Source organism: Clytia hemisphaerica, unplaced genomic scaffold, assembly GCF_902728285.1.
Source record: "Clytia hemisphaerica strain Z4C2 unplaced genomic scaffold, Clytia hemisphaerica genome assembly, whole genome shotgun sequence".
In the NCBI taxonomy this organism is placed as follows: domain Eukaryota; kingdom Metazoa; phylum Cnidaria; class Hydrozoa; order Leptothecata; family Clytiidae; genus Clytia; species Clytia hemisphaerica.
This window is the reverse complement of record NW_027103850.1, coordinates 592,868-612,709: the sequence shown is the minus strand read 5'-3', so window position 1 is coordinate 612,709 and position 19,842 is coordinate 592,868. Positions and strand designations below refer to the sequence as shown.

The following is a 19,842-nucleotide window of genomic DNA, read 5'->3' as shown; positions in this document are numbered from 1 at the left end:
CGAGAGATCCCTCTATCCCGTCCTCATCCCGGTTGAGATCCCTCTAAATCGGAATCAAGATAATTCCAGATAGGAAAGTGCTAGAGACTTAAAATATTCACAGAATGTACTTATATTGGTTCTCTAAAGGAGAAAACAAAAAGAAAGCATTTCTTCTCAGTTAATTTCCTAAAATTTGGCTAAAACAAGGAAATTTGAACCCAATTAATCCAATCAAAGATCGCCGTGAAAATCAATTTATAATACTTTTTTTTTTTAAATTTGTAAAAATATTCAAAAATCAGTACCCTTTTGACAGGAAAATTTTCAATTTTAGTTCCCTACATAGAGTAACCTATGAATTTGTACCCCTTAGAGGGACTTTGAGAAAGGATACCCTTATGGCTTGCACATATAACTGTCACCTGTTTTGCTTTAAAGTATCTCTCCCTGGAAAGTTTCTCAGTTAGCACTTCAATTTATCGAACCTTATGATTACGTGGTACTAATTTCAATACCCTTCTTTAGAGCTTTAAATAATAGGAAGCTTGGAATTGCTGATTGAAACTATCGCTCTTTCTTTTTAGCGATCAGAGGGGGAAAATATTTTTTCAATAAGTTTCAATCTCCAAAGAAGTAGAAAGGTGTAGATGCAGGTAATGAGGGATGTCCACATTTCGCTCTTTGTTTTTAGCAATCAGAAGGGGAAATATTTTTTTCAATCAGTTTCAATCTCCAAAGAAGTAGAAAGGTGTAGATGCAGGTAGATGAGGGATGTCCACATTTCCACTCATGTCTTTTACCCAAGGATGCTTATGCCTCAGGAAAAGAAATCCCCTTGAAATCCAGGGAAAATCCTCAAGAGCGAAATCTTAAAAAAAATGACTGACAGTGATAATGGTCATCAAAAGTGCAGTACACAATATAATCTTTAGCCAATACAAAACTTCTCACAATAGGGTAATGGTAAAGGTAATGGTAAAATTCACCCTGCTCACCTCTGGTATAACTACTGCTGGTATGAGAACCATTTTAATAAGCTTAAGTATTTCTTTAGTTTTAAAATGACCGAAAAATTGAACGGTGAAATACTTTCTTATGCTGTGAGTTCCATTTTAAACAGAGACACCAAGCAGTACGGCAAAAAATTTCTTTTTGATGGCGAAGGCGACACTTGCTGGAATTCTGATCAGGTAAGTTCTTCATCTTGTTTTAAACAGGCTGATTTTCATCCATTTTCTGAAGAAAATTTTTTATCAACGTTATCGAAGAGTTATTCTAAGAAAATTGACAATTCTAGCAGTTTGATTTATGGATGGTACCTGATGGTACTAGTATGGTTCAATTTGAGATTGTAGCGGTACAATATTCTTGCAAATGTATGCAGATTGCATAGTTCTATAAATTTGAGTCTCGTGGCTGGTCAGATCGTCATATTAAAATTGTATAATAATTGCAATATACCAACGTTATAATATATGATAATAATTTGCACCCATTCTATTTTTATTATTACCAAGGGTGACAGCCAGCATATCAGTTTGAAATTCAATTCCAAAATTACAATTTCAAGGATAGAAATTCAATTTCAAGGAGGATTCTCAAGCAAACAGATTGATTTATTGGACTTTGCAAATGACCAAAGCATACTCACTTCATTGTACCCTGAAGATGTCAATAACAATCAGATATTTGAGCTCGAAAAACCTGTTTCGGTGACAATGTTAAAATTGAATCTATTGAAGCCGACAGATATGTTTGGGAGGGTGATTGTTTATAACCTAAACATATATGGTCTCAAATAAAGTTATCCAAAATGCATTTTATTAAACGACATTGGATTCAAAGGATTGATCGGTGGAATAATAAGTAAGATCAGCAAAAAAGTAAGGCAAAAAGTGAAACTTAGTAAAAGGTACTGGTCTCGATTGTGCTTATGTGAAGCAATATGTTTCATCAACATAACGTGCAAGCTCAAAATCCTTGCTTATGGAGAATAATGATGAATATTTTGTATTTGCCATAGTATGGCATATCATCATCATATCTACATTATTTCAATGAATGAAAACAGTATCAAAGGATAGAATTTGTCACTTAAATCTGGTTGGTTTGGTTGTTTTAAAAATGGATTTTTATAGTATTTTAAAATTTCACTTATTCTTTTCATGTGTTTATTAAATTTTAAATAATTTCAGATTGCTATGAATTAGATTGCTAAAAAAAGGAATTCTTTTGTTGTACGTGATAATCAAAGTTTCATTAATGTCTTTATTCTTCTATATATTATGATTAAATAATGGCCAACGATTCATTTTTATTTGACATTATTATCGTTCAAACTTTTTTCAAGATGACTTCTAAATTCTAAATATAATCCAACCATCATTCACTTTCTTTAGGTGAAATAGAAAAATATAATAACAAAGTCAAAAACAACAACAGGATGGTTCTATTGAGGAGATTTATCAGATCATTGATCAAAAAGGAATCATCAACTAGAGGCTGTTGTCAAGGGAACAGAAACATACATTGTACTGGTGCTACGTTTTCAAGGTGAGGAATGTTTTGTTCCAGGGGGGGGGGACATAAATAGATTTCACACCCTCTGAAGTCCATTGGAACAAAAACCATTTAAAAGTAAATTGAGTCTGCAAGGGTTCCAAAATTTACGAAAATCAAAAATCGACTCCCTCAAAGGGTAAAAGATGCTTGAAATTTTTGTAAAAACTGAAAAGTTGTAAATTTTGGCTGAAATTTTGGGGAGACGTCAAAAAATATACACAATTTTCGAAATTCAGTCTCTCTAAGGGTCTATTTTCAAACTTTTGGTTTTCACTGAGCAAGACGAGTGAGTGGTAGATAAATTCATACATCTTTCGAACAAACTCTGATCAATCTGATGAAACTTTTAAAGCTTCTGTTGATGACGTCATCTAGCAGGATCAAGTTACAAAGTTAGTTGTTACTGCTTTGTTTAATATCCTTTAAGTGACATATGTGCCAAATTTTGCACCTTATGACCATCTGAAGTATTTTAGTAGTCTGGCTACTGTACTATTGAAATTGGCAACTCCTTACCTTGGTTAAGTAAAATTTAATGGGACTCGCGCTTGTCCCTATAATAATCATGTCTGACCTCTTTCTGACCTTGAGATATTTAGCATGTGAAATTCCTCTAATGTTTTGAGCAAAACCCTAAAATAATTTTGCCTAAACTATTTTCCAAAGTCAAGATCTTTTAGTAAAAAAAAAGCATTTAGATTTTCAACGTAGCAGGACCGATGTAAGAACCCATTTTCAGAAATTTCATTTTGTTTCAATTTTGAAATTTCAAATTGTGATAACTCAACTTTGGAAAACGGTCAGACAAAAATACTCAGCACCAAATAGAAGGCTTCCGCAGGCCAAATATGTTAAATCATCTGAAAATCCGTTTAATTTGGGTGCATCCATTACCATAGTCATTATAAAAAAAACCGGTCTGGAAGGCTTTTGTTTATTTCTATTGTTAACAGTTAGAGCTTGCGTTCGCTTGTTTTGCATACTTTTTGATCATGTGATTGAAAATTAGACCAATCCCAAGAGGAGAATTTGGTAACGTGATCAAAAAGTTTGCAAATCGCATCTTGCATGCCTTTTATTTATAACAAATTTAAAAGAAAATTTGACAATAAAGCTAAAACAATACATTGTCAGACCAGTGTTTTTTATAATGACTATGCCATTACATTACACTTTGTTCTTATTGTTTTCTTCTTTTCGACCGTAGTCGCGCGGTCAGGCGCGTGCCACTTTATTATTTAATTATCCCCCTAAAATCGATCCAATCCTTTTTTTTTACACCTTTTTCTATTTCTATAAGTGCGAAAAAAAAGACTGAAACGGTTTTAGGGGGTAAAACAGACAAAGAAATGCCCGCGCGGCAATTGGCGACTACGGTCGAAAAGGTGTATTTATCATTGATATTATTTTTTTACTTGTTTAAATTTTTTCTATTAGGTTAATACAACAACCTTTTCAGTTCATGATCATTGCCTTCTTCTGTTTTAAAAAGCCTTAATGGGAATGGTCACTTGTTTTTAATCATTGACGTTTCACATCGATATAATTTTCAACATACAACAACGCTTTTTCATTGCTGACATGCTGAAAATGACCACTCTTGAAATCAAAATTATGAAAAACTTGTTTCTCTTGTTGGACCTACCCCGGTGGGGTAGAGGTCCTATAAATTAACCGATGTCCGTCCGTCCGTCCGTCCGTTCGTTCGTCCGTCCGTCTGTTACCAGCTTTTCTCAGGATTGGCTCATTAGTTTTTTCTGATTTTTGGCACAATGATGCAAAATGGTAATGCCCAAAATGTGACGGAGCCCGATTTTCGAAAAAAAATCATTTCCGGCCGAAAATGCCGGAAATATGCCGGAAAAACCGGTTTTTTGGCATTTTCTCGAGATTTCATCATTAGTTTTTTCAGATTTTTTGCACAAAGATGCGTATTAGTAATGCCTTAAACATGGCAGAGTCCGATTTTTGAGAAAAATTCTTTTCCGGCCGAAAATGCCGGAAATATGCCGGAAATCGCCGTTTTTGCAGATTTTCATCGGACTTTTTCCTTATATTTCGTTGTTTTTTCTCACAAAAACATTATTAATAGCAATGTCCACGATCAAGCATGGTTCAATTGTCGATAAAACTGATTTTTGAGGCCGGAACTTTCTAAAAATCGCCGGAACAGCCGATTTTCGCCGGAAAAACGGTATTTCTTGAATTTCTCGAGCTGTACTTTATATTTTTTTATGAAATTTTGCACACTGATGTAAAATGACAATACCTAAAAAGTGACGGAGCCCGATTTTCTAAAAACATTTTTTTCCGGCCGAAAGTGCCGGAAATATGCCGGAAAAACTGGTTTTTTGGCATTTTCTCGAGATTTTATCATTAGTTTTTTCTGATTTTTTGCTCTAAGATGCGTATTAATATTGCCCAAAACATGGCTGAGTTCGATTTTTGAGAAATTTCTTTTTCCGGTTGAAAATGCCGGAAATCGCCGTTTTTGCAGATTTTCATTAGATTTTTTCCTTGTATTTCTATGTTTTTGACACAAAAACCAGGCACGACGCAACGGGTACGGCAGGTACGGCGGCCGCCGTACCAGATTTTCACAAAAATACCCGAAGTTTTCCTCTTCGTCGGTCAAATCGCTATAAAATCGCTTAAATTTCCTCATTCGCCGTACCAGATATAAAAAGCTTCCGTCGTGCCTGAAAACATTATTGATAACAATGCTCACCATCAAGCATGATGCAATTGTCAATAAAACTGATTTTTGCGACCAGAACTTTCTATTAATTTTTTCCCTACAACCCTTCCCTCTCCCCTTATCAACAATCAATGATGAATTTATTGCGTTATGCATTTTCGCTAAACGCTATGTTTTCTGACTGATTTTTTTTCATTTTTCTCCTTGCATTGCTATCTAACTTTCATCATCAGGTAGGTCCATTCAGCATCTAGCTTGTTTGCTTGGTTTAAATTCTCGCCTTGAACAATTTTAATCATCTGTTTTTAAAGTCTTACTTCATGAAAACATTACTTTTCTGAGGCTTATGTAACTTTTAAATGAGATTGGAAATTTAAGCCGTTTTTCGATGACGTCAATTCAAAACAAAGACTGTTTTCCAGAAGAGAGTGTGATATGTATAGCATTGATGCATATTTTGTTTTGATGTATGACCCCTCCCTCTTTGTTTATCATGGGTCTGTAGAGGGTGTGAAATGAAATAAAGTGTGCAGAGGAAAAATAGTTTGCTGTCCACACACGGCTAAAATTTCAATCTTAGAATTAGTAACTAATTAATTTTTTTTTTCAGATTGGTCTGAGGATCAACTTTTCCTAATTCTTTTCACAATACAATTTCAAGGTTGAAAAATAAAAAGCATTTAAATTTAGTTTAGATTGAGTCTGCCGCTAACTTTAACTTTTCATCTTCGTACCTGAATGATGAGGAGTGACTCTAGTGTTCAAGCGCGATTTGAAAATAGCTTCTTAAACCTAGGCTACGTCATATCTTCCTTCGTTTCGAGCGTAAAACTCCTACTCTTCGGGCTATGAGCACTGCTCTTGTTTTGAATATTGAAATTCTCCAGATAAATCGCATGCGCACTGAGGATTTAATGAAACAATAGAGAGTTTCGAAAACCTAAGCCAATTAAACATTCTTTTATTTAAAATCTCTATTGATAAACATTTTTTGTGAATGTTGTCTATTAAGTTAAAACCTATTAATAAGCAATTCCCGGTGGGGGTCACTAGTGGCCGCCTATAGCAGTGCCTATAGACCAAGAGTAAGGCCCAAAAGCCTGGATCTGTCTATTGTGTAGACTACTTAAACCTAACTTTCACCAACCAATGAATTCTTCAAACCTCGCCCTTATCATTACTATATCCAAGGGAGGAAATGAAAAAGGTGTATAATGGCTCCGTAGCTCAAGATTTTTCGTGATTACAGTACATTGGTTCAAGAGTTTTGATAATGCACATGGAATTTGCGTGTTACGCTGTTTGATGAGCTCAACTAACGTTTCCAGACCATGTAAAAGAACTACAATTAACTGTTAAAGAACGACATGGAATAAAAAGAACGACAAAGAACGACAGAATTTACCATCCCAACCCCCCGACCTTGAATATAACACCACCCCTACGTATTCATTACTCTTCGTAATTTACGCTGTTTAACGACTGGTGGGTTAAAGAATGATAAATTACGCATGCGTAGATGTCTTTATTTGAGTGAGCTGGAAACATTAGATGAACCATGTCTTTGGCGAGGATAATGATGATTAGTTTGATTCCTGTAAGGTTCTATGGAGATTGTGCTAATACAGGCTAGTGTTGACAATTTAGCATTAGCGAGTTTATGAGTGTTTGTGTTCCCGTTTCATATCAGACACATATTTCATATCAGAAAAGTGTCTGCCTATTGTTTTATTATGCTGATATAAGCTAAAAAATGTTTTTCTTTTCCTTTTTCTGACCAATCTTGCCCCACATCCGCGTCAAATCCAATGTGAAAAAGCTTGTGAATTAAAATTGATGAGTAGGCAAACGATATCTCCCTCACTTAAAAATAAAACATTTAAACCCCTATGGTTTACACGCTTTTTACTTGTAATTTTGAGGTTTCGCTTTCGAATCGAACAGGATCAGCTCTTGTTATTTATAGAGATGTTTTGAAAATGGATATAAAAGAAAGCTACTGTTATAAAAATTATTACAAAATGATGTATTTACCATAGTATTTCTTTTTATTTGTCATAATATCTTATTTCATTCTTGTCACAAACCTTTTATTAGATCAAAATACAATCAAAAACTTGCTGGGCGCACGAGTATCGACTGATACATTAAGGAGAACTAGTAGTAGTGCCATCCTCTGTAAATTTCTAAATTTCTGTCAATCTTTATTGCTAACAAGAGCTAAGAACAACTTGAACAAGTCCAGTCTTTTATGATACATACAGTAAGACACAAGCTCTAGTTTGGGGCTTAACAATAGTCTTAACACCCCTTTTTTTCTTGTGAGAAAAACGTGTTCTTTTCCACGTGACCATTCACAGAGTTATGTCTAGACAGTTCTCTTTTGTGTTTCAAAAAACTGATAACAATTTTAAACACTGTGTTTCCTTATATCGTCCCCTATATTTTGTTATAAGCAGTTTGGATGAAGTGAAGTACTGAACTTTTAACCATTTTATATTTCCATGTTTGTATCATAAACGTGAGATGTTGGAAGGTTTTTAGGCTATGTTGTTTTTTCAAGAGGTACAACTGGCTCTAAAAAGAAGAACGCGTTGTCGACTCGATTTTTATGTTATTTCAAGTGTTTCATTTCAAGTTTTTATTTTCTTAGAATAAGTAGAAAGTATTTTGAAGTTTTGTTATATAATTGTATGTAACTCTCTTGATAGTCTTATGTTTTCTTGCTATGCTTCTCCCCTACGGCTCTTCACAATTTCCTTGTTGTTTTCAAGTTTATAAATTTTTCTGCTAGCTTATGTTGTCAGGTCAGACTTATTTTTGCATTTTCTGTTTTTAAAATATATATTTCAGCGTGTGATCAAAGTGATTTATAGGTTTATACAGCCTGAATAATGTCTTGTTTTGAACTTTGTTTAGAATTTCTATGGGTCACCTTGCTTTAGTTGACATTGTTGGAATCTGAAATTTACTGTTCGAAGAGTTGACTACAATATATTTTGTTGTTCGATAAATTTGTTTTCATTTTTGATACTTATGATATTTTGCTGTATGATTATTTTAAAGGAATATTTTATTTGTAGATGGAAGGAATACGTTTTCTTGGATTTTTATTTTATCTATGCCTGTGTAGTGCGAAAAAAATGTTATTTTTCGTTCTTTCTTTTGGTTAATGGGGGTATCGGAAAGATTTTTGAATATGTGGATTGTTGAAGAGAGTATAAGTATAATCTTGACACACACGAACTTTTCATAACCTTTCTAATTAATTTGATTAGCACAATATATTATCAACAACATCAGTAATTTGCGGTGACAAAGTGCTACCAAGGTAGAGCTGAATTCAAAATTTATTTTTTCTTTAAAAGAAAAATAAATTTTGCATATTATATATATTAAAATAATTTGCAAATATGCAGATACTTTGAAAAATCAGAATCAAGTTTGAAGTTTCAGCTGTTTGTTTCAAAATATTATGAATGCTGTATCTTTCAATTATTAAGGTAATTACTCTTGTTTCATTTTCATCAATTTTTGTGGGAGTGTCTATATATTTGATGTGTGTATGTTTGCTTGAGGCAGGATGAAAGAATTTTGGCAATTTTGGTTTCTTTTTCTTGGTATGATTTTCTTTCGTTGGAAAGCTTCTTTTGAGGATTGAAACTTTCAGTCGAATTCACTTAGCTTTATATAGACCCTTGACGGACCCTTGACGCAGTTTTTCAATTTTTTGATCGGAGTTTTTTTGAAAGTTGTACTCTAAAACTGTACCATTATCTAATTTAGATTTACCGCTAGATCTGCCTTTACTCGGGCAAATTAAGGCACGTCCAAATTTACCGTAATTTTTTATCACCGTTCCCACTTATCAAATCATATCACTTCATACATCGAAAGAAGCATATCGGAGTGTAGATCACTAGACTGGCTGTGTCATAATTAATTTTTGACCCAATAAAAGATATTAGGCCAAAACCAAAAAAGCTGTCGTCAGCAAAACTTGTTTTTTAAATAACTCCAGTTTGGTTGATGGTATGAACATGAAATTTGGACCAAAGTTGCACATTATTAAAAGGATAATCTTTGCATAAAACTTTTTTTCAAATTTTGCTGACGTCAGTAGAAATCAGCAAAATACGAAGTTTTGCAATAAGTGCTGACATCAGCAAAATTTCAAAATATTTTTTTTGTGAAATGATTTGATAAGTGGGAACGGTGGTAAAAAATTAAGGTAAATTTGAAAAATTGGGACATGCCTTAAATTGCCCGAGTCTTTGAATACTTGTGATGAAGCTCCGTTGAACGTTAACTGACGATCACTTCTTTGCGGATACCACTTTCAGAAAAACTCCCTTCAAAGACGTCGGAATAGTTTTTGTTCAGGGTTTTATTAGAGGTCATTGGTCGAATTACGCACTTTTTTGAGAGCATCGATTAAATTGGTAATTTATTTCAAAAGAAATTATTTTTCAGTTCAGAATTTTCAAATTTTTACTTCACAAATTTTTTAACAGAAAAATGAAATTTTTTATACAGTAAGAAGTTAAAAAATACATTTGGGTCAAAACAAATAAAATCATGCACATACTAAAATTTATACTCTATGATCTTCATAGATGACCTGAACTTCTTGGTTATCCAACGCAATGTTGTACATCCTGTAGTCGTCCATCGTGCCTTTAGTTTTCCAGCCGTAGAGCGTACCAAAGTTCAACGGTTTTTTATTGTCGATGCTACCTTTGACTTTGGATATGTCAGCGTAGTCGTCTTGTTTCTTCCCATTGATGTAGAGATAGACACGTTGAGCATCTCTGTCGAAAACAACAGCGTAGTGGGTCCACTTGTTCAAAAGAGCGGCCCCAGTGGAACCAGCGTTGTGCCGAATACGTTGGTGCACAAACTGTTGATGTTCGTCTCGTATACAGATGTAAGTATAATCATTACTAGCCGAATGCCCATGACCTATATCCCACCCTGGAGTAAATCCTAGTCTTCCTGGTGCAAAATAACAACCAAATCCTTGGCGAGCTGAAAATCCTGTATGTGGATAAGCGTAATCTTCTGCTTTTAACCAACCAGCAAATGAAAAGCTTTTTCGTCCGAAATTCATTGGTGATCTCTTTGGGACAACGATGTTGCTACTGGTGGAAGATGGAAAATATCTTGCTCGAGTGAATTTACCACGTCTGATAGAGGTTCGGTAGGCCACGCCATGAAGTTCGTGACCAGAATCGTCATCAACATAGCTGCTTTGTTCCTCGTTCATTTTCCAATGTCCAACCAAATGGTTACGAAGGTTTGACTGAAAAACAGAGAATCAAAATCAAAATTGGTCAGGCAAAAGAAAAATACCTAAATTGTGCGCGTTAGAAAGTTTTTTGTTAGTACTTTTTGTCTTGGTATTGCTACTTTTCTAATTTCCAGAAGAATTATAGCCAGAGTTTTCAAATGCCCTCCAATAAAAGAAATTATCATATCGTGTTGAAGATACGTGGAGTGTGTATTTTTAGGGCTCTCTTTGGGATAGACGCGTTATTTTTTATGATAACATCGACATTTTTGAAGCCTTCGGATATTCTTAACTTAAGTTTTCAGCCTGAAAATGTTTTTAAAATGTTCTAAATGTCACCATTTTCTGGGTATTATTTAAAAATTGGGTGTTTTATATCGTCCCCAGTGGAAAATTATACTCAAACTTTAAAATATGCACAGTTAGGCCGCTACTACACTATAATACAATAATGACCGGTTAGTGAGGGCTGTACTAATACAATAATGACTGGTTAGTGAGGGCTGTACTGAGAAATATTGCCCGAGGTCAAGTAACGACCGAGCTTGCGAGGTTGTTGCGTTGACCGAGGGCAATATTTTCAGTACAGCCCGAAAAAAACCGGTCATTATTGTATTTGTTAACCGTTTCCTTCAGTTTCGATTGATTTTTAGCGCTTTCTCCAGGAAAAATAGCAAAATAAAGCGAAAAAAACAAGGGAACAGAGATCAAAAATTGTTTTATTTTCTGACGTCAGAAACAAAAAATGAGAGAAATGATCTCAACACATTGTTCATTTTCCTTTGAAAAAGTGACTTCACAATGAATTTTCCTAACGACGGGCAACTCTTGGCAGTGTAGGCCCGTCGTCATGCAAAAAGAACCAATTGCATTGCGCAAAAAGCCGTGTAGCCCGCTTTGAAAAAGTAACCGGTTAACAATAAACGATAATTGTTTTATCTGTATCAGAGTATAAAGAATAATTTAAGAATGATAGCATAGATATGAACATACCACAACCGAATAATCTCCTTCTGCATGACTCAGTCTACAATGTAAAGCCACCAAGACAAAAATAAGAAGAAGCGATTTCTTGATCATCGTGAAATCTGTGTGCTGCTCGCGTCGTACCGAGTGGCAAAATGAATCCTGCTATTCTTCATGGAAAGCTCCGTTTTAAACAAAAATGATTGGGATTTGATTGGTCGAATAAACATTTAATTGTAGTCAGTTGAGCGACATGCTTGGAAAGTCATTAAAGAACTTTGATGTAATTTTCGTGTAATTAGGAGAACCATTAATTTTTTGGAGCACGCTGAACTTATCAAATGAAGAAAACGTGCTCGCAACCGCAGACGGAATTTGAGCGACATGCTTGGAAAGTCATTAAAGAAACTTTAATTGTAATTTTCGTGTAATTAGGAGAACCATTAATTTCTTGGAGCACACTCGGTGCCACAAATAGATCTTATCGGAGTTTTTGATTTTTCTAAAAAAGCGATGCATTTTGGGATTGTTTCGGGGTATTACAATAGAAATATCTTAGGAATTTGGCTGAAATTTGGCACACTTGTTCCTTGGGTGAATATCTGGGGGTGTTTTTTTCATTTTTTGAAAATTTTGATTTTTGGGGCCTGGGGACGAGTTTTTCACCAAAACGAGGCTGGCAGCCTGGACACTTCAAAAAAGGTCGGATTTGACTGAAATTTGGCACACTTGTTCCTTGGGTGAATATCTGGGGGTGTTTTTTTCATTTTTTGAAAATTTTGATTTTTGGGGCCTGGGGACGAGTTTTTCACCAAAACGAGGTTGGCAGCTTGGAGACTTTAAAAACGGTCCAATTTGGCTGAAATTTGGCACACTTGTTCCTTGGGTGAATATCTGGGGGTATTTTTCATTTTTTGAAAATTTTGATTTTTGGGGCCTGGGGACGAGTTTTTCACCAAAACGAGGCTGGCAGCTTGGAGACTTTAAAAACGGTCCGATTTGGCTGAAATTTGGCACACTTGTTCCTTGGGTGAATATCTGGGGGTGTTTTTTTCATTTTTTGAAAATTTTGATTTTTGGGGCCTGGGGACGAGTTTTTCGCCAAAACGAGGCTAAGACTTTGGGGCAGCCTGGAGACTGCAAAAATGGTCAAATTTGGCTGAAATTTGGCAGTAAACAGTAAGTTTATATTGTTGTATGCAAATTTTTTAATAATTATGTTTCATCTTTTTCAGATATAAAATACACTCTTTTTGGATACACCAGCAAGCAGCTCTTCTTTTTCCGGCAACGTAGCGCTTACTAAAAAATTTTCAATTTGAGTTTTGTTTATGTGCCATTGAGCAGAGTTCGGAGATTGGCTGATCTCACAATTGTCAGACCCTTTGATCGGGATATTTTAAACTTGTCTGTGGATAGTGACTGTAAAGCTATGATGGTAGACTTTAAGAATAGGGATATATGTAAACATTTGTGAACCCAAGAAAACTTTAATATCTTGATAAATTTTAAAATCAATTTTCGTATATGATAAATTGTGGGAAATTAATTTTTCAGAGCAACGTGTGAACAAAAGCCACAAAAGGTTTGAGGAACTTTCTCCTAAGTTATTTATTTTGAAAGGCTCTTAGGACGAGGACACTATTCTAACGCACATAAAAAAATGAAAAAATTAAGATAAAAACACCCCCAGGTATTCACCCAAGGAACAAGTGTACCAAATTTCAGCCAAAACGGACAAAGTATATTTGCTACCTAATACTAAATATTTGAAATGGTACAATTGGGCCTTCTAATAACGGGAAAATCTGAAGTTGAGCCCAGTGCGGTGCGCACGTTCGACTATTATAATACCCCCGAAACAATCCCACAATGCATCGCTGTTTTAGAAAAATCTAAAACTCCGGTAAGGTATATTGCTTCATTTCTTTACATTTCTAAAACGATGTTTTTTAATGAACTCTACTTATCTTATATGCTTTCGTAACTTGGCAACTTACATCTACTAAAATCGTATGGTTTCTACTCCTTTGGGAATACCAACAGCGAAGTACATTACTTTGCTGGCTTTGGGTTCCTCGACCATGCTTCCCAGATTGAATTTTTTTTTTGACATCCCGACCGCTATGGGAGGTGAACATAAACATAACAATTTACCTACAGTAGACTTTCACTTAAGGGAAGACAGTTTTGCGCGAATAAATTTTTACGGAACAAATTTTCGCGGAATTTAATTTCGCGGTTTTGTGACAAATCCGCGAAATTAAATTCCGCAAAACACGAATATTCTTAGGATTAAAAAATCATCTCTATTAAACAAAAAATTCTCTCAACCGCGAAAAACTTCCGCGAAACTTCCGAACTTTGGACTGTGAACCGCGAAATTAAATTCCGCAAAAATTTCTTCCCAGGAAAATTTATTCCCGTTACGTTACGGTTCCGTTCCAAAACGGTTCCGAAACGAGTGCGAACGTCCAAATTCGAAACGTCAAAAAAGAAGATGTTACAAAGCAAAACAGATTGAAACGGTTTCGCTACACTATTTTCATCGGAACAGAACTGCTCCTTTTTCTTACTCCGAAACGTTCCGAAACCAATATGAACATATTCGATCCGTAACGAAAATCACACTGGAGCGAAACGGAACAGTAACGTGTGAATATGGTCTATATCTATCTTTACAGGGATGTCAAATTGCATTACGTTCGCCATGAGAAAGACACGACATCTGATCAACCTCCAATCTTCATCGCTCATGGTTTGTTTGGAAACCATAAGAACTGGAATTCGTTGAGTAGAAGACTCAACAATCTGACTGGACGAACTGTAAGTTGGAATACACCTTTTCGACCGTAGCCGTCAATTGCCGCGCGGGCATTATTTTGTCCCAGTCCTTTTTTCGCACCTATAGACAATAGAAAAAAACCAACGGGAAAACGTTATCGTGGCGCAATCAGTCCTGGTTACCCATGATCCATTTCGATTGTGAACTGGCCTATAGTAAGGCCTGAAGCTGTCTACTGTGCAGACAAGTTCTTAACAATAGCAACCTAAAGTATGTCCCTGAAAACTATTATTATAATTTCCCTCTCTGTTTCTTACTAGATTATAACGTACGATGCGGTGAATCACGGCCTCAGTGCACATCATCAAGATATGTCTTACATTGACATGGCTGAAGACTTACTTTCTTTGATGGATAGGTTGCATGTGGAACAAACTACAATCATAGGTTTGTATGAGGTTTTTTCTTTTTTCGTCGCTTGTTTCTTCATTGTATTACACAAACGTTAACCGTGAGAATTACCAGATTAAAAAGGATCCTAGGCTAGATACACACACCTTTCGACCTTCTTAAAAGGAACCAGACCCGACCCAAGTGAAACCACCAGAGAAGCACAAAGTCACTTGTTTTCTTTGATGGATAGGTTGCATGTTGAAGAAACCACCATCATAGGTATGTACGAGGTTTTCTTCTTTTTCGTCGCTTGTTTCTTCATATTATTACACAAACATTAACCGTAAGAATTGCCAAAAAAAAACAGAATTAAAAACAGACCAGACAATGCGAACAATGCCTTGCGCGTGCCAAAATAGCACTTTATATAAATATGTCATAGAATATAGCGTGCTATTAGCCCTTGCAAAAGGGATTTTGTACATTCTTGTATATTTTAGGAGTGCTATTTTAGCACTCACAAACCATTTTAGGTGTGTGCCAGCTTGTGCGAGTGCAATAGCACGCCATACACCGCCAGGCTTGAAAAAGGATTCTAGGCTAGGTAAACACACCATTCAACCTTGTTAATAGGAACCCGTCAAATATTCAGAGAGTGCTGATAGAGTCACTTTAAGTATTATGGAGCAGAGTAAACAAGAATCTAGTCTCCTTCCAATACTGGAGTTTAGAAACGTACTTTGTATTTCCAACGAGTGTTTGGTGCGACTCGACTTAATTTGTAGCACTTAAAATTACTGTCACTTATGATTTTTTTAGGAATAAGCTTTTCAAATTATTTGACATTTTCTAACTAACTTCTCAACGTCTTTTATTTGTGCTTAACCGCAATTTCCAAAAGCGTTTAAAAAACCTTTAATCATATAACAGTCGTAGGCGGGCCTTTGTGATAAAACTTCGACGATATCTCATAAGTCTTTAAAGTTTTTTTAAAGGTCATAAGGTTTTTGGCCTTACTTAGGCTGGTTTTTTATAACAAGGTCGTTTTGTATACAACAAGAACATCAGCTGTCTATATTCATGATATGCACCATTGCAATGTCTTCCGTTCCACCCAATAGCTGATTGGTTGAAAGTGACGTATTGACTGCTTTTACGTCACTTCCCACCAATGAGCTATTGGTTCCATGACGTAATGGTGCATATCATGTATCAGTGGTTTCTCATGTTTTGTTAAGTTTTACGTAATTTCCACCATCATGGATACAAACGTTCGAAAGAGGTAGGGGCGAACCTAGCCCGGGGTCCACTTAAAGCTTTTTGATAGATTGAATGGCGCTGATAAGTAGCCCGGCGTTAGTTAGGCTGCTGGCATCCACTAACGGATTCGTGCTCCTTATAGAGGATGCTTAATAAGCGATGTTTCCTTTGTCCAGAGATTTGCCGCCTTTAGCCGATATACGGCTAAAGACATTTTTAGCTGGCGAGTGTCTACAAATATAACATTACGTAATGTTAAAATTTTCTGTGAGGCACCAAATCATAGATTGGAAAATATATTTGGATTTCGAAAAAAAAGTAGGCGGAAGGAAGTTTGCTTGTTTTTCTTTCTCCTTTCTTGTATAATGTGGAGATTTTGTAAAAGATGAGAAGTTAGATTTATTGAATTTATGTGCCCTGATGTATCTTCTGTGTGCACCAACAAAATTTTGCTTCATAAAACTACATTTTGATGCTTGAATTTGGGCTTGTATGAGTGTATAATTTTTTACCACACTGGATTCGTTTATCACTTTGGCTCCAGATAATTGTTTTGTATCAGTTCTACAGATATGTTGCAGATTATTTCAAGGTATTCTAGTTATGTATATACAGTACATTTTGGGGGTCATACTGAATATTTCTGACATTAGTTCTTTATGATTCTACAAAAGGGAGTGTTGTTGTTCCTTCAACAAGGGCCTTTAAATGTTAAAACAAACAAAGAACTTTTCTTCAGCTTTGCCATTTCACTTTTTAATACTGTGTGACCTTTGTTTAGCTTCAATTCTTTGAAAAAATTTGAGTGTTTCTGGTTGTTTTCTTTCACTTTTGTGTTCATATTTGTATTTTTTGAGCTTCGACCGAAGAGCTGATGGAAAATTTTTGATAAATTTACCGACCAGATATCTTATAAAAGCAAAAGTCAAAAATAAATCTACAGACTGTACATAATGCGCGCATCAGATTGTTTTTTTATCTTTTTTCTGTTTTGTTTTTCTGGTCTGGGATTCGAATTTCGAATGTAAACATTCCATTGAAAATGTTCGAAACGATCGTTTTTGCGAACACATCAATGTCAATCAAATTATTAACTCACCAAGATTTCCTTTGCGAACCGGAAAGCGGTTGGTAGATCATTAAGCAGACCTATACTACCTGGGGTTTTGTAGAGGTCTGCGATTCAGACTAGGCGTTAGTTGACCCCATTTTTTGGCTTTGCAGGTGGTAGCAAACCCATGCCACTAGACCCTTTTTGGAGAAAAAACAAACTGAAAACAATGACCAATAGACCCCTTTTTCAAATTTTTGAGGTGTTTTAACTATAGTTTTACTTATGGGGTTTTATTGATTTGTTGATTTCTTATAGTTTTTGGCAACGAAAGTGAAAAAATTCGAAATAGCGATATCCTCTAGTCTACTTCACTGGACTCAATGCCATCAAAATCATCAGAAAGCAACGTTCAATTTGATTGTCCTTGTGCAACTAACTCACATAATTAGCAGAAGATATTCAGACGAATTTATATTGTTTCTTTTTAGGTCACAGTATGGGAGGGAAGACTGTCATGTCTGCATCTTTGCTACATCCTGAACGTTTCGACAAAATGGTTGTAGTCGATGTCGCTCCTGATCTTTCCAAATCTGCAGGTATAATACCATCCTTGGTAGTTATTTTTTGCAGACTTAAAAGACCTTGTAAACTTCTTACTTTCTATCCCGAGGCATCGAGATGGTAAAGATTCTGGGCGACATCTTTGCACTAAGATTGCCAAATTCTAGGAAAGTTTCTGCACTGAAATTACGATGTTTACTCGTTTTATATTGATCGAATGCAATTCCATTTAGAGGCAGATTTCAAACCAATGTTAACATTTTCAATATTTTCCAGGTGAAGTATTCACATACATGAACGGGATGAAGGCGATCGATATGTCTCAAATGACATCAAGACAGGATGTCGAAAATGAAGTCAAAAAATTTGCCAAGGTAACTGAATATTTCATGCACATGTTAGGGTATCCGACGCACCATTTTTCACCGTATCATTCGCAAGGATTATGCGAAAGTGCAGCTGAACTAGGCCGTGGATGCGGCAAAGGTCGACTATTCCTCTCAGATGGGAAATTAGCCCTCCCCTTTACTCCAGAGCTTAAGCGTAGCAATCCGGAATGTCAATAGAAGACAATCAGGTCCATCGACATATTAACTTTGCTTTCTTTTTAAACAATCAGTCTAGTTTCATAGTTGGCTTCTTAATGACGAATTTGGATGTGGAGCCACACCTCAAATGGAGAATCAACCTTGACGCCATGATCAACAATTACAAGTACATTCACGATTTCCCTGATTTCGATGAGTCAGCAGTTTTTGATGGCCCAACACAATTCATTGGCGGAGAGAAATCTAATTACTTGACGTAAGTTTTTCATTGTTGGATTTTCACATAGCAATGTATGAAAAAACTCCTGAGTTCCCTTTATCATTCCCTTTGCATTCAATATCACTGCAAGGTATCAAGCCTTTCTCGATCCCGGCCAATTGAAATGTTTTTTTATGAAAGTGGTAGTACTCTAATGGTAGCACTACTCAATAGCGTTCTAAATGCATCGAAATCACTAGATCTACTTTCCCTTTAATATTTGTGATGATGTAGCGATGTTTAACGTCGATTTTTAACAGTGCAATTGCTTCTTTTTCAAAAAAACTCTGATCAAAGACGGGTGATATAGCTTAGTCAGGGTTTGAATAAAGGTCAGTGCAAATTATTTATTATACTGTTTTTATTTGCACCCACAGTGAAGCTGACCATCCTATCATTAAGAAGAGGTTTCCTTCATCAAACATAATCAAAGTCCCCGATGCTGGTCATTGGGTTCACAGTGAGAAACCGAAAGAATTTCTCGAAATCGCATCCAAATTCATCAATGGCTAAATGGTGAGATCAGTCAGTATTGCTCTGATGAATACACAATACACATGTTGGTCTGGAGTGAAAAGTGAGTTTCTCGTTAGAGGTGAAGTCTCTAGGAAATTTTTGAAGGAACTAAATGCATTTTCAACGAAGCTTGCTTTTAGTATGTCTTGTGCGTTTTCCAATGACGTTAGACGAAAAGTCATCTTGATTCTGATATACTTTAAAGCTTTTAATAAACGGGCATAGATAGTTCATTTCGCAAAATTTTCTGAATGATTTGCAGAAAAAAATACTTTCCTTTTAAATCTGCCCTTGGCAGTGCAGCCCAACAAGGTCTTATCTATGGCTCAAGTTGTTGTGTTTTTTTGAGAAGATTTGCAGAGTAGTAATTGTTTGTTTAGAAATATTTCTATTGAAGTTTGGAATAATTTATCGAATTTTTACATTTGTTTAGATTATCAGAAGATTGAAATAATTTTGTAAATTAATCGAATTTGTAAAACCCATTTTATACGTTTTAGATTCTAGACATTTTGGTCGATTTTTCATGTCACCATTTTATGATTAATTATATGTCGAAAGACTTGTAGATATTAATCAGTTGAATTCCTATATACCTACGGAGACAGAGTTTTAACAATTTACCGTAAGAGTAGAGTAAAATATATTTATGATAAATATCGCACAAACACCATTCATACACAAACTTTTTTAGAAGTTTAGGCAGAAAATGACATTTAGTGTCTCTCGCCCCCTCGTTTATATATGCTTTAAGGAAGGCCTAGACTAGTTCTCGACTCAAAAGGATTTCTTCTACAAGTTTTATGTGACATTTATGTTCAAGCAATATATTATTATCGCCCTGGATTGGCTAAAACTTAAGGGGGGCCTATCTGAGGCTGTCTAAATTCTGATAGATTATTTTATGCATTGAAAGTAATTATGGCTGCTCATAGAGGAAAAGATTCACCTATTTATATTCATTAGGT

The 19,842-nt window shown here is 35.4% G+C and overlaps 2 protein-coding genes across 3 annotated transcripts; one reads left to right on the top strand and one right to left on the bottom strand.

Moving 5' to 3' along the window:
* The first annotated feature begins 2,382 nt into the window (after positions 1-2,382).
* LOC136807597 (sn-1-specific diacylglycerol lipase ABHD11-like) lies at positions 2,383-19,836 on the top strand. 2 transcript variants are annotated; one of them, XM_067064188.1, is made up of 7 exons: positions 2,383-2,535; positions 14,183-14,324; positions 14,604-14,730; positions 17,479-17,586; positions 17,828-17,925; positions 18,171-18,355; positions 18,736-19,836. In XM_067064188.1, the coding sequence occupies exons 1-7, from the start codon at positions 2,426-2,428 to the stop codon at positions 18,869-18,871; spliced, it is 906 nt and encodes a 301-aa protein (XP_066920289.1). In that variant the 5' UTR covers positions 2,383-2,425; the 3' UTR covers positions 18,872-19,836. The 2 variants fall into 2 exon arrangements, with proteins under 2 accessions (XP_066920289.1, XP_066920290.1); XM_067064189.1 differs by lacking the exon at positions 2,383-2,535 and adding an exon at positions 10,083-10,169.
* Positions 9,837-11,656, bottom strand: LOC136807598 (uncharacterized). The gene is made up of 2 exons (XM_067064190.1): positions 11,526-11,656; positions 9,837-10,544 (listed from the first exon to the last, which is right to left on the bottom strand). The coding sequence occupies exons 1-2, from the start codon at positions 11,610-11,612 to the stop codon at positions 9,837-9,839; spliced, it is 795 nt and encodes a 264-aa protein (XP_066920291.1). The 5' UTR covers positions 11,613-11,656.
* Positions 19,837-19,842: the final 6 nt, after the last annotated feature.

What these genes read in the sequence shown, in the direction of transcription:
- LOC136807598 (XM_067064190.1), bottom strand. Translation starts at nt 11,612, where the DNA reads ATGATCAAGAAATCGCTTCTTCTTATTTTTGTCTTGGTGGCTTTACAT. An exon ending in AAGGAGATTATTCGGTTGTG is followed by an intron (nt 10,545 to 11,525) that starts GTATGTTCATAT and finishes TCTGTTTTTCAG; the next exon opens with TCAAACCTTCGTAACCATTT.
- LOC136807597 (XM_067064188.1), top strand. Translation starts at nt 2,426, where the DNA reads ATGGTTCTATTGAGGAGATTTATCAGATCATTGATCAAAAAGGAATCA. An exon ending in ACTGGTGCTACGTTTTCAAG is followed by an intron (nt 2,536 to 14,182) that starts GTGAGGAATGTT and finishes CTATCTTTACAG; the next exon opens with GGATGTCAAATTGCATTACG. An exon ending in GAGAAATCTAATTACTTGAC is followed by an intron (nt 18,356 to 18,735) that starts GTAAGTTTTTCA and finishes TTGCACCCACAG; the next exon opens with TGAAGCTGACCATCCTATCA.